Source organism: Cervus canadensis, chromosome 19 (assembly GCF_019320065.1).
Source record: "Cervus canadensis isolate Bull #8, Minnesota chromosome 19, ASM1932006v1, whole genome shotgun sequence".
In the NCBI taxonomy this organism is placed as follows: Eukaryota; Metazoa; Chordata; class Mammalia; order Artiodactyla; family Cervidae; genus Cervus; species Cervus canadensis.
Window position 1 is genome coordinate 40,139,510 of NC_057404.1, and position 14,128 is coordinate 40,153,637.

General features: G+C 35.7%; 1 protein-coding gene across 2 annotated transcripts in view; it reads right to left on the reverse strand.

Annotated features, from left to right (window-relative positions):
* The window catches only part of PPP3CA (protein phosphatase 3 catalytic subunit alpha), a 312,091-nt gene that overhangs the window by 58,919 nt on the left and 239,044 nt on the right, over positions 1-14,128 (reverse strand). For both annotated transcript variants that reach the window (XM_043438523.1, XM_043438522.1), the window contains exons 4-6: positions 6,952-7,063; positions 4,357-4,502; positions 1,440-1,579 (exon numbers count right to left, since the gene is read on the reverse strand). In XM_043438523.1, coding sequence (XP_043294458.1) covers positions 1,440-1,579; positions 4,357-4,502; positions 6,952-7,063 — 398 coding nt within the window. The remainder of the gene's footprint in view (positions 1-1,439; positions 1,580-4,356; positions 4,503-6,951; positions 7,064-14,128) is intronic.

Below are 14,128 nucleotides of genomic sequence, written 5' to 3' on the forward strand. Positions count from 1 at the left end.
CTAGATCTGAAAAATTGAACACTTGGCAAATACAGTTGTGTTTCAACAAAACAACTTTTCACTAAAAGTTAGAAGTCTTTAATAAAAGATTACTCCCCAATTAACTAATTACTGAAAAGAAATCTTCAGGCTTTTCAGAAATACTATACCATGCCTTTATTTTAGCCAAAGTTTCCAAAACTTAGAAATGAACTGCAAACTTTCTGGTAAACAGGCTTGGAATAAACCTCTTGATATTTAAAACAAAGACTATTCTTTGAGTGATACTTTCTGTTCACAAACTTTAATTTCTCAATCACATCAACAGATAAGCAAAAGGAAACTTTTTTGTCCCATCAAGGAAACAATGTATGGAACAAAACATTCCCGAACAAACTCTGATCAGTATTATGCAGGAGGATATCTGCTTACTCAAGAGATGAAAGATGCAGCTGGATGCAGTTCACAGAGTTCTTCTAGTCTGATCATTAGCTTAGCTGCCAGGGCAGGAATTGAGTGTAAACTTCAGTGACTATTGGGTATGATTTTTCAGTTAAGAGAAAAACAAAACAAAACCAAAAAACCACACTGTATTCTAGAACTTAAATTCTCAACTCCATAATCTCTTTTGCATTTTCACTCTGGCCACTTTCATATCAAACTGTATGTCTGATAAGGGAACCTAGTGAAACTGCGGGTAATAAAATGCAGTAGGCTAAAGTTGAGGTAAGATAAGATATCAGGATGATCATGAGGGCATGCAAGAATCCCAACTGAGTTGCTGACTTCTTTCTGAAATGTTACGGGTATGGGGAAATCTCCATGCATTTGCAAACAGAAACATTACTATAAAAATTTTGTCAATATGGCTTGTCAAGTGCTAAAAATAAATTTACGGTGGTACTTATATACTGGGTTGCTGCTAATTTTAATTATAATTATTCAGGAAGTCTGATGAACTTAAGAAAATTTAAGAATAACTTGAAAATAATTTAGTTAACCAATTTAAAATTGTTTTTCTGATTTAAGATATGAAAACTGGTAAAAACATTTTTAAGTGATTACATAATTGAATGAAAAAAAAAATCAAGGCTGCACTGGATTTTTTTCCCTATGGTTCTTGAAACAGAACCAACTTTCTGCTAAACCCTACTACCTTCTTCAGCTGCCTTGACATCATGAAACTACTTGCCTCTTTTATGCCTTTTCTATTCTTCACGGATAGTGTATCTATATGTCTGTATCGATACATCCATTTATTTATCTATCAATTTATTTATTTATATTTTTATTTTTCAGGGCTAAGAATCTAGTTGAACAAGGCTTTCAAAGCGAACCTTCATTTATATTTGTTTCCTAGAAAAGTTACACACATAACAAAGAAATCAAATACAAGGACTGATCAGTGACAACAGTTATGAACGCCACATGCTCCAGGAGGTGGAGCTCTCCGACCTCACCTGTAGAAGTATGAACATCCCCTGACTGTGTTGTGAGTGAAATGTTCCTGAGTCTTCTCGTTTCCAAAATCCTCCAGCGGGTCTGACCACAGGATATCACACATAGGTCCATAAGCAGGTGGTTCTTTGAATCGGTCTAACTAAGAAAAATAGAAGACAGAGAGCAAAATACTAATCTTTGGAAAGTTGGAACTTAGAAAATAGAAGAAACTGTCTTTGCTTCCCAGTCACTGTGCAGAGTGAACTCCCCAACCTCTCTCCTGTTCTTAGGTCTTTCCTCCCCATTCTTCTACTCCTCACCTCTTTCTCCCATTTTCCTTCCTTCTTCTTTCTGAGGCTCATTTATTATCTGCCTTCATTTCACCTTATACCTCCCTCTTGCTTCTTTAATTCCCATGCTGTTTTTCCTTTCTCCTGATTTCCTCTTTGTCTTTCTCTCCTTATTTTTTAAAAAAATCTAGCCAAGTGTTTTAGTTATTACCAACTGAGGTTCTACCTGTGTTTCATTTCTTGAGAAGCTTTTATTTGATTTTTTGGGAAATTTTTGTTACTGCCTCTCATTGAAATGTGATTTAGAAATCAGGATAGGGAACAACTTATGGTGTTTATATTTAACAATATAATTTTGAGAACAGACAGCTTTCATTTTGAGGGTAAGTACTTGCTGTATGACATTTTGGGTATTCACTCATTAGGGGTTAAGTTTCTAATTAAAACCAAGCTGATTAGAGTTACCTTACATACCAATCCTAACAATAAGCAGTAAAATAAGCCCCAATTTAGCAGGTCGTTTTTCAGTCCACAGTCCTAATTTTCCTAGCTTTACCTGAAGTCCTCATATGAAATCAATTTCCCAGTTTTCTAGCTATACATCTTTAGCAAAGCCATATTTCAATTTAAAATGGTGCATTTAGAAGCTATGAGCACTATAATAACTGGAAATGACATTTCACCAACAATTTTACAACACTGTCACTTTCCCATAGTTTATCCTGATTTAACTGCAATGAAAGGATTTGGGGTGAAGTTAGCAGATACTACAGAGTCTCTCAAAGAAAAGCATAACTCAGCTATGAAAACTCATTAAGAACCAAAATTCTGCATACTTGATACTATAATATTAAAAAAAAAAAAAACCCATGGGACAGGGGAATATATAAGTCTGACAGCCCATGAGATTCTTTTTCTGAGACATACAAGGTAATGTAAATAGTGATCTTGCTACATAGCATTTTTTTTTTTTACTAATATCCAAAAAGTACGAAGCAATATTTCACATTTTCAACACCCAATGAAAACCTTCAATAAGACAATACCCTCTATATTTCAACCATTTTGCTATCCATAAAATATTCACTGCAAACTTAGACTTGTTTAAGAGACTTAAATAATTTATGCTTTGGAACAATTCATACAAGAAAAAGAATGCTTGTCCATAAAAATACAGAATTTCTTTCTAAGAAACAAGAATTTATTATTAGGGCTAGAGCCATAAAGGAGGAGAAACTTTCTGACAAAAGTGGATTCCCAGCCAGAGCTTTGGTAAAGCAACCAGAGTACAGAATTTACTCTGGAAAAGTTATAAAATGCATTCTAAAATTAATATCATCTACAGTTAAACAACTATGAAATTAATTGAATAAAATAAGTGTGGTAGAAACGCTAACTGACATATGGGAAATGCAAAGCAAAAATCACTCTACAGCAAAGTCTAAAGCATAATGATAATAAGAGAACTGAACATAATATCTGAAACATGCTAGAAACACAAGTCCTAAGGTTAGCAAAGGATATTTTAAAAATATTACATAATTTGTGATAAGAAGTGTAGTTACTGATTTCAGGAGTCCATCAGATTGCAGGATAAATTGGTTTCATTCATGCATAAAGTGAACCACACTGTCCTTGAACTCAATGACTACATGTCGGTGTCCTGTCTCCATAGAACTTTAAATGTAAAGCAAATACCAATCCTTTGCGTGTTACAGAACACCAGAAGCAGATGTGCAATGGCATCTTACAAAAAAGGACACAAGCACACAGGGAAGGCTTATTTAATGTACTTTTGTTTAATTTTAAAAATAAAACCCATCATTTCCTTTTTAACAGGAAAGCAAATACAATCTTATTTTTTACATTTGAAGACCTGAACTTTAATGATAGAGTATTCAGGTAGAATTCAAATGTTTTACTTACCTAAATATCGCTTTCCTTTAAAAAGCAACGACATTTTAAAAGGATACTGAGCATAATCAAAGAAATAAAAGATGTCTCTTCCACTAAATAAAAATATCCTATGCTATATTTTCTCATGAAAGAGGTATTTCCACACTCAACCTAACTCATCTTTTTTGCTGGCTAAAACAACACTAATAGCTAGTGTTAAATTAAGTAGAAAAATATCTCTTGTAAAAAATGAACCGCTTTTCACCTCGCCACTCAATAAAATCAATAGAATAGCATCATCATCTTTGTTAGATTGTTACTTTAAAAGTTTAAGCTGTAAAAGTAGATTTTTTAAAAGAATAATAATATGGACACATTTTAAAAGTCCTGTTGTGATATTTCCCCAAGACAAAAACAATGTCTTTTAACTGTAATATATCATGAATATATAATGGGGGTTGTTTGAAACAAGTCAAAGGGAAATGAAAAGGCATATATGTATATCTTTTTAGTGATCAAATATTTTACATTTCTAATGTCATGTCACATGGCAAAATTAACCTTGAGGTTTTAAAGTATAAATATATCCTTCTTTCTAGATAAAAAGTGAATATAAAGAAGACATTCATGACTACTTTAGATCATTTTAATTCAAAAGGATAAAGTTATTGTTAAAGGCAGGGAAATTAATGTCATGCATTTATTACTGAAGGACAAAAAATGGCTAGACCTGGAGAATAACAGAACTTACTTTTCTGATATCATCTAAAGTGTTTATCTCTGGAGACAAACCGCCATGTACACACAGGAACTGCTGGTTCATCAGGGCAGCCAGGGGCAGGCAATCAAAGGCATCCATGCAGGCATCATATACGCGTTCTGAATACTTTATTTTACCTTTAAAACATTATCAAAAATGAATTACTTACTCTTATGATTTCAGAAGTAGAATTGGTTCATAAAAATTAATTTTTTTGTTTTCTTGCTGGAATCACATTAGCATATAACTACACATGCAAAGTTTCAAATGTGATTAAAGATTTTTTAAAGATATATTATTAACGTTTATGTCTACTGTTCTTTACTTTTGTGGTTCATCCATATTTGACCACTTTTAGTAATTTTTTCTATAATGGAGGAGAGAACTTTTGCATACATACATTTCTGCTATTTATCTACAGTATTAGTTGCTCAGTCATGTCCACTCCATGTGATCCCATGGACTGTAGCCTGCCAGGCTCCTCTGTCCATGGAATTCTCCAGGCAAGAACACTGGAGTGGGTAGCCATCCCCTTCTCCAGGGGATCTTCCTAACCCAGGAATTGAACCCGGATCTCCTGCATTGCAGGCAGATTCCTTACCATGTGAACCACCAGGGAAGTCCCATTTACCTACAAATGTATACTAAAAACAAAACAGAACACAAAAACTAGGAGACCAATGGAAGAAGATACAAAACTGGATGATTCTCCTGATCCTTCTTATAGAAAGCAGACAGCAAGAAAGTTTCTAATGTTGCTTCTAAATCACTGCACATTGCTTTTCCTTTATTAACTTATAGCTAATGTTTTAGAGAAGTTTTGTGTTCCATTGAAATAGGATTAAATGAATGACAGAGAGAAATTTAAGTTTCCAAAGACAATGAGGAAAATTAAGAGAGAGGAAAATGACATTTATATGAGGTACTCCTCACCCCTAGTGTTTATCTCTATAAGAAGAAGTTGTCTTTAATTCTGTAAAATCCACTTGAGGCTGGTAAATCCTTTGTGTCCAGAAAGAGAAGCACAAGGTTAAATCTGTCCTCCATTTGATTTTATTGAGTGATTTGAGATTGAAAATTAGGATTATCCTAAACAGCAGTATTCTGACTACTTCAAAAAATAACTTACTTGCTTGTTGCTTAGGCTTGTTGTTGTTAAGTTGGTAAGTCATGTCCAACTCTTTGCAACCCCATGGATTGCAGCATGCCAGGCTTCCCTGTCCTGGAGTTTGCTTAAACTCAGGACCATTGAGTTGGTGATGCCATCCAACCATCTCATCTCTGTCACCCCCTTCTCCTCCTGCCTTCAATTTTTCCCAGCATCAGGACTTTTCCAATGAGTTGGCTCTTTGCATCAGGTGGCCAAAGTATTGGAGTTTCAGCTTCAGCATCAGTCCTTCCAATGAATATTCAGGATTGATTTCCTTTAGGACTGACTGGTTCAATCTCCTTGCTGTCCAAGGGACTCTCAAGGGTCTTCTCCAACACCGCAGTTCAAAAGCATCAATTCTTTAGCACTCAGCTTTCTTTATGGTCCAACTCATATCCATACATGACTACTAGAAAAACATAGCTTTTACCATATGGACCTTTGTCATCCAAGTGATGTCTCTGCTTTTCAATATGCAGTCTAGGTTTTTCACAGTTTTTCTGCCTAGGAACAAGCATCTTTTAATCTGCTGTCTAGGTTTGTCACAACTTTTCTTTCTAGCAGCAAGCATCTTTCAATTTCATAGCTGCAGTCATCATCTGCAGTGATTTTGGAGACTAAGAAAATAAAATCTGTCACTGCTTCTACTTTCCCCCCTTCCATTTGCCATCAAGTGATGGGACTAGATGCCATTATCTTCATTTTTTGAATGCTGAGTTTTAAGCCAGCTCTTTAACTTTCCTCTTTCACCCTCATCAAGAGGCTCTTTAGTGCCTCTTTGCTTTCTGCCATAAGGGTGGTGTCATCTGCATATCTGAGATTGTTGATGTTTCTCCTGGCAGTCTTGATTCCAGCTTGTGATTCATGCAGCCCAGCATTTCACATGATATACTCTGCATATAAGTTAAATAAGCAGGATGACAATATACAGTCTTGATATACTCCTTTACCAATTTGGAACCAGTCAGTTGTTCTATGTCCAGTTCTAACTGTTGCTTCCTGACCTGCATACAGATTTCTCAGGAAGCAGGTAAGGTGATCTGGTATTCCCATCTGTTTAAGAATTTTCCACAGTCTGTTGTGATCCACACAGCCAAAAGCTTTGGCTTAGATGATTTTCTGGAAACCCCTTGCTTTTTCTATGATCCAACAAATGCTGACAATTTGATCTCTGGTTCATGTGCCTTTTATAAACCTTAGGCTAAATCACATCAAATATTAATTCAAATTTTATATCACTTATAAAGAACTTATAATTTTAAAAGAAATTCTTAATTCTCTTAACTCGCCATGCTCAGAAAGTAATATGAAATGATACGGTCTCATTTTTTGAGCTTTTTACTTTTAAGCAGTGGATCATAATGTAAAACTCTGTATGGATTAAAATGACTATTTAGCATACACGATGTTAAAAAAAAAACCAGAAGTATACTTACATTCTTGTTTAAATGTGAAATACTCTGTTAGATGTCTACATTCATGATTTCCACGAAGTAAAAACAGTGTTTTGGGGTAAAGAATTTTCAAAGCCCACAAATACAGCACACACTGAGAAAAAAAAGAATAATATAAAAATAAATATTTTCCATTATAGTTACACATACTTTGGCTCACATACCAGGAAGACATGAACAAAATGTGCTAGTATGGCCAAAAGTCTCCAAAAGACTATGTCTTTTTAAAGGAAGATACTGAAAATCAAACAGACAACATTACTTCGGTACCAAGCCAGATTCATTTATGTGTGCTCAGTTGCTCAGTTGTATCCAAATCTTTTGCAAACCCATGGACTATAGCCTGCCAGGCTCCTCTGTCCATGGGATGCTCCAGGCAAGAATACTGCAGTGGGTTGCCATTTCCTTCTCCAAATGTTCATCTATACTAAAATATAAACATTGCATTGGGGATCTAGACAACACACACAAACAATGGACTACATGCAGTCTATTGGATAAAACCGAAATGAAAATATATTAAAAATGAAAATATCCTAGTGTAAAAGTATGAGAAGAAATGGGATGAACAGTTAATAAATAAAATAAAGCCACTTCTCTTTGTAAAGCTAATTATTTTGAATAGAAATGGAAGAATCAGCAAGGAAAGGCCTGACAAAATTTGGAAGCAAACACTGACAAGCTCAGGCTAACCTGGATTGTGTCTCTATTTTCTGTTATGCTCTTCTCTCCTTCACTAGTCTTCTCTCCCATTATCTTGTCTCTTATTTCAGTGCTTTTGGTATTTAAAGCCTTGAGCTTTTCGTTTTATATATAATTGTAATCAAAATGAAGGCCAAGGAATCTCACTACATATGCTGTTGACAGCTAGGAGAAACTTTTCAGATACCTTATAACTCACAAAATAATTAGTTGTATATTGCAGTTTGTATAAAAATGAGGCTTGGAATCAACCTACACTGACACTGTCTTCCAGAAGGGTGAATTAAGATAACTGGAATACTCAAGTATTAACATCAATTTCATTATCCCCAAATAGCATTCATCAAAAATCCACAAGGAAGAGAAAATCACTCTGAGAACAAGTGTGCTTTTTTATTCTCATGAACTTTATTCTGAAAGTGAAGCTAAAGAACCAGAAGAATATTGAGACAAGTCTGATTCTAGTTACTAAAATCTAAAGCCCCAAATAAAGCAATATTTACACTTTAATAATGAGCTTTCTAACACATGGTTGGAATGAGGGACAAGCTACTGGCAATTCATCTGTGGTGCTACCTATGAACAATCATCATTTCTGTCAGCCCATATGATTATTTATTAAGTCAATGGAAGTAAATGTTTGAATATACAGCCCTAGTTTTAAAGAAACTAGCCTTATTGAGTTGTTCAAGCCAGATATTGTCCCCAACTATGTAATTATAATTGAATAAACCAAAATGATGAGATAACATCAAATTTTAAATATATATATTACATTAAATAATTTTACAATGACTAGTTTGTGCTTATAATTATTACCTAAAGTTCATGTGAAAGATGATATTACTATTTCTGAGAAGTTGACCAATTGGCCAAATGGAAGGATTACAATCTTTTGATAAGTATAAAAATCCCCTATTATCTCAGTGGGTGGTAGGTGGCTCAATGAGTCTCTCTTATGTATCAGGTTTAGAGGGCGCACTTACAATGTTCTAGCAAAAGGAAAGTGTATTATCAAGCTTGTCTCAGATTTCAGAGAAGATATACACTGTTATTAATGTCAATGTGAGAGTCATTCTGATTTTAAATTTATATGATTGTATCATATGTATATTTTGTTTCTATATTATGTATAAGTAGTGTAATTTTAAATTATAAATTAAAAATATAAACTAAATTATAAATTATATATGTATATATTTTTTCCAAATAGATTGCTAACATTGGATGCTTGATTTGGAATAGGAACTGGTATGTGAAATCTTTTAAAAATCATATTCAAGTGCTCGGGGCTGGTGCACGGGATGACCCAGAGGGATGGGATGGGGAACACATGTAAATCCATGGCTGATTCATGTCAATGTATGGCAAAAACCACTACAATATTGTAAAGTAATTAGCCTCCAACTAATAAAAACAAACCGAAAAAAAAATCATATTCACTTGTTGAAATTGTATTTAAGGCATATACTGTGAGAAAGACTATGTGCTTTGGCTATACTGTAGTTACTTTTTAAAAAGATTTTGCTTTTCGCTTTCACTAAAGCATAGTTTATATCCAGTGAAATGTACATATCTTAAATGCACTGGTCAATGAATTTTCCCATATGCATATTCCCATGAAACCACCACCCAGATTCAGTCACATTTCAGCGTCCAGATGGCTCCCTTGTGCCCCCTCTAGTATCCTTCGGAAAACATCACCACAGTTCTGAACTCTTTAGATTAGTTTTGCCTATAACAATTTATTTTAAAGCAAACCTATAATCTCTCCAATAAAAATCTAAACTGCAGTTTAACCCCACTCAGACACTGCCAGAGGCATCACATTCTAGAGCAAGCATACTCTTTCTCTGCCATCTGTTAAAGATCATGTTTTGACATCAGCTCATGGCTTTATCACCTCTAGTCTTAATTACTGCAGCTCTTTCATAACTGAAACCTCAAAGGTTCTATGGTTTCCTTATCATATCTATTTACCTTTTGAACGATTCAATACACATTTCATACCCCTTATTATGTAATGGATGTAAAGCTCCCTGCATGTAGTAGAAATTTAGGAAACAGTAACTCCTTTCCTATAAATGCGAAGGAAGACAGCCAGAAAGGAGAGGGAGCAGAGAGAGAATGGGGGAGAAAAAAGAGAGATGACAGAGAGAGAGAGGAAGGGAGGGAGGAGGAGGGAAGGAGGAAAGAAAACACTAAAGAAAACTCAATTTCCAAATTCTTGGCTCAGAGGACCCTAAAAATAAGAGTCCTCTTTTCACATTTTATTTCCCACTCCCCTGTGGCAAGAATAAAATATCTTCCCAAACACTGAACAAAACCACAAATGCAGCCAATATGGAATAAGTGGCATGGTAAATGACAGGGCAAGGGTGGATTGGAGAGTGGAGGCCCGCCAGCCTTCGCCCGCAACATCTGGTGGGACAGAGCCGCCAAGCACAACTCTGTCTTGCTTGCAACTATTTTGTCATCTAAAGTTCTAACATTCTGGAGATCTAAAGAACTTAAAATTGCAACTTGATATTCTTTAAAAGAAAACAAAAAAAAGAAAGAAAGAAACCCCATGTCAAACATTATCACAATTAATAAACAATGAAATAAAAATTAGTTAAATAGCTGTTTTTTTTGGTTCATGTGATATCAGATGGCTAGTCTGAATAAAATTTTCATTGGATTTACTGAGTAAGGTAGAAACAGAGGCAAGTTCAATTGGCTTTTTTTTTTTGCATGGTGATATGTAAATCAGTTGCACTAATCACTTTCAACAAGACTTTGACTATTTTTTCCAATCTAAGTAATTAAACAGATATTTACAATTTAACTTGGACTTCCTTGGTGGCTGAGATGGTAAAGCATCTGACTACAATACAGGAGACCAGGGTTTGATCCCTGGGCTGGGAAGATTCCCTGGAGAAGGAAATGGCAGCCCACTCCAGTACTCTTGCCTGGAAAATCCCAAGGACGCAGGAGCCTGGTAGTCCATGGGGTTGCAAAGAGTCAGACATGACTGAGAGACTTCACTTTCAATTTACAATTTAAAATGAGCTTAGTTTTATCAATACAAAAGATTGAGCATTCTCTAATCTTTTTATAAATTATTATCATAGACGTAGCTTTTTCTTATGTATCTATCTTCGTCAGTGAAGCAGCACGAAGGATATAATTTTCTTCATTAGTTTAATTGGCTCGACTACAGCAGTGCAATGATTTACTTTGTGATTTATTCTTAAACACTTGTACAGGGGAGTCAAGAAGGATGTAAAGGAAGAAGCAAGAAAGTAAACATATATGTGTGTATATATATGCTTCAGAATGTATCAAGCAGCTTCCTAAAATAACTATACATGCTATGAAACATTCCAATCAAAAATGCTGTCTCTCAGTCACAGGACGATCAAGTGAGGGATGTGTATTGGCTGGGAAAAGACCCAGATTTCTGAAATGTCACATGCTGCTCCTCTCAGCCATCATTTGCCTGGTCTGACAAGCACATAGAGAAGCAGCGCTGGGACTAGCGATGTACCATAAAGGCCATCGGATTCAAGGAGACAGCCCAGCAGCTTCCTCCTCATGTCTGCGGCCTCACTCTCACCTCACATCACCTGCTGTACTGTTAGCTTGTTATTCCCAGGCAGAAGCACGGAACATTGCCTGACCTGCCATGGTCCATCCTAGGCTATGGGTTCACAGCTAGTAAATACAATTCTTCCTACTTAAAGGAGTCTGAGGCCTGGGCTGAGATCTAGTCATTGGTACCATGGGAGGAGCTCAAGGCAATGTCTTGCAGTGCAGAATGGCTAGAAAGGGAACCCGATGAAGTGAATAGAAGGAAACAGCTGTGTGCGCCTCTTCTTCCGATTCTGAGTTTTCCCTGCATTCTCAGAGAAACACACTCAGCCATGAACCTACATATATAAGCTTATATGTGTGTATACACACACACACACATAGACACAGAGATTAGACAGCATAGTGCCATCATCAGAAAGAGGATGGTATTCTGTGTGAGACAAATTATGACTCCCAGGCAAAATCACCTCTCTTATCATTACTCAAAAGCTTGCTTGTTTTATTTGGGCTCACTTTGTGGGGAACAATTTCTAATTTTGGCAGAAGAAGAGTGGAGGAGAGAGCGAGGAGGGAGTTCATAAAATGAGCTTCATGTACTGCCCAGAACACATTACCCAGTGCCTGTAAATACTGCCCAGCTGAGACTATATGAAATCTGAACCTACTCTTCAAAGCTAATTTGGTAAAAATTAAACTTAAGTGCTCTTCTTTGTCCAGAGAATAGCCGAAGGAGAAGACTTGCAGTGGAACTCTGAATTATTAAGATGAATCAGGACGTCTGTGAGGAGATACTACACTCTGGAAAACTGAGCTCTCATTTTAGGATTTGTCTTAAACCAACAGGATTGCCCTTTAGATTATATTGGTGAGGGAGTGGACTATGCGTGCATGTTTGCACACCTGTAAATTAATAAAACAGTATGTAAAAGTGTCCGCATCACCTATGTGTACGTCTCTTTGTGGCTCATTTTGTGAATATATGGCCAAGGCATGGGATATTGGAAAGAGCACAGACTTTCAATCTTGGCACTGCCATTTACTGTGTGCGAGCCTCTCTGAGCCTTGGTTTCTGCAGGCTGGAAAGGAAGACATTCACAAGCTCCTTGCAGAGCTATGAAGAATAAATGAGATCATTTATACTAGGCAAACAATACCATTTCTAACTTGCAAACAATGTCAGGTTCCTTAATCCACAATAAAAAACCTCACAGTATCTTCAGTAAGTACATTTTATATAAATGACTGTTCTGTTTTAAATAGGATGATATCACTGAGCCATCTCAAACCCCTCAAAGATCATAGTCTAATCAAAATGGATCATTTTTACTTATGAGGCCATCAATTTCTGTGATTTTGTGTGCATGTGGCAAGTCCCCGAGGCTGTACTCTCAGACTTCTAAAGTTTAATTAAAGAGCTGTTTTTTAAGATGGGAACTATGGTACATGCATCTCAGAACTTTTAAATGTCCTCTTATACTCACATTTGGTATTTCCCCAACATTTGTTTTCAGATTTTTATTCTTTGCGTAAATTACAGAAGATACTAATGTATATTATATAAACTATCATGGTTCAAGTATCTAGATTAATTGTAGACTAAAATTAAAATCTACTGAGGAACCAGTTAGTGATTACTGCTTCTCAACTTCTTTACTTTAAAGAAACAGTTCTAAAAAAGCTCTAATTAGAGAGAGTTTATGAAGTTTCAAGAGGTAAGTAGACTGGTAAGGTTAAGAGAAAAAATTCTAACACAACACTCTATCATTTGATAAAAAGAATCAGTCCCTACAGAAGAGTCTTCGCCATTCTTTGCTTAGAAGATGAGATTCAAAGAAAATATAAAGTATACCGATTGTGTTTATTCTCAGAACCTTTCATAGGAACATATAAATGTCAAATGAATAATGTCAACTTGAGTTACTAAAATAATTTTTAAAAATATTTACTTAGATTCCACATAACCTTAATTTAAGGGAAGTAACAGAAACTCTTTACCTCCCATTGCTGTTTTCTGTCTACTGCAGTCTTTCTCAAATCTGTCTACACATGGAAATCACATTTAGCCATGTCAACAAACTCTGGCCCACAGGAAATAACTATGGCCCTTCTGGAAAATGTCCTCAAATGAGAGGGCATACTCTTTCTTTCTTCTTTTCCTTTGAGCTGCATGTAATGTGAGAACATGAGGGCCAAACCTGGTGTGACCCAACCTCTTGGGTCATGAGGTTGACTTTGGAAGGAGGTCACACTCATCAGATCAGTAAGGCAGAGAGTCTGGGCCCTGGGGCCAGGCTGAGTCACACCAGCCATGGTCCACCCATCTATGGGTTTTTACTTGAGAGAGAAATAAATTTCTGTTCAAAATCGCCATTATTTTTTTCTTTACTCTTGGCAGATACTGGCCCTAAAGTGATACAAAGGTCTTACAAAATTTGTACTCCATCACACTTCTCTGCTATGCTGGTGAAGTTAGCCGATGAATGAGGTTTTACAAGGTTTTTTAATTTCTTCTTCTGTGCTTTTCTCACTTCAGTTTTCCTCTGAGCTAAATCTTATTTGTTCTTTGTTTCTTACCCCAGCCATACGTGCTCTCAAAACTCTCCCAAATTTCTATATTCCAGTGGTAATTATTTTCTGTACCCCTTTTATCCCAAGATTTTAATAACCAGTTCAAATAACAATTGAATCCTGGATGACTATCTGTTTTAGACTTCTGATTCTATAGAGCTTTTTATAGTTATATTTTCCTGTATTGATTTAGCCTTTTAGAGAGCAAGGATGTATATTTCTTTAAATTCTCCCAATTACCGTGCATATATATTTTATGTTCTTGATAAAACTTGCTTACTAAATGGTAGAAATACCTAAATGCATTTCCATT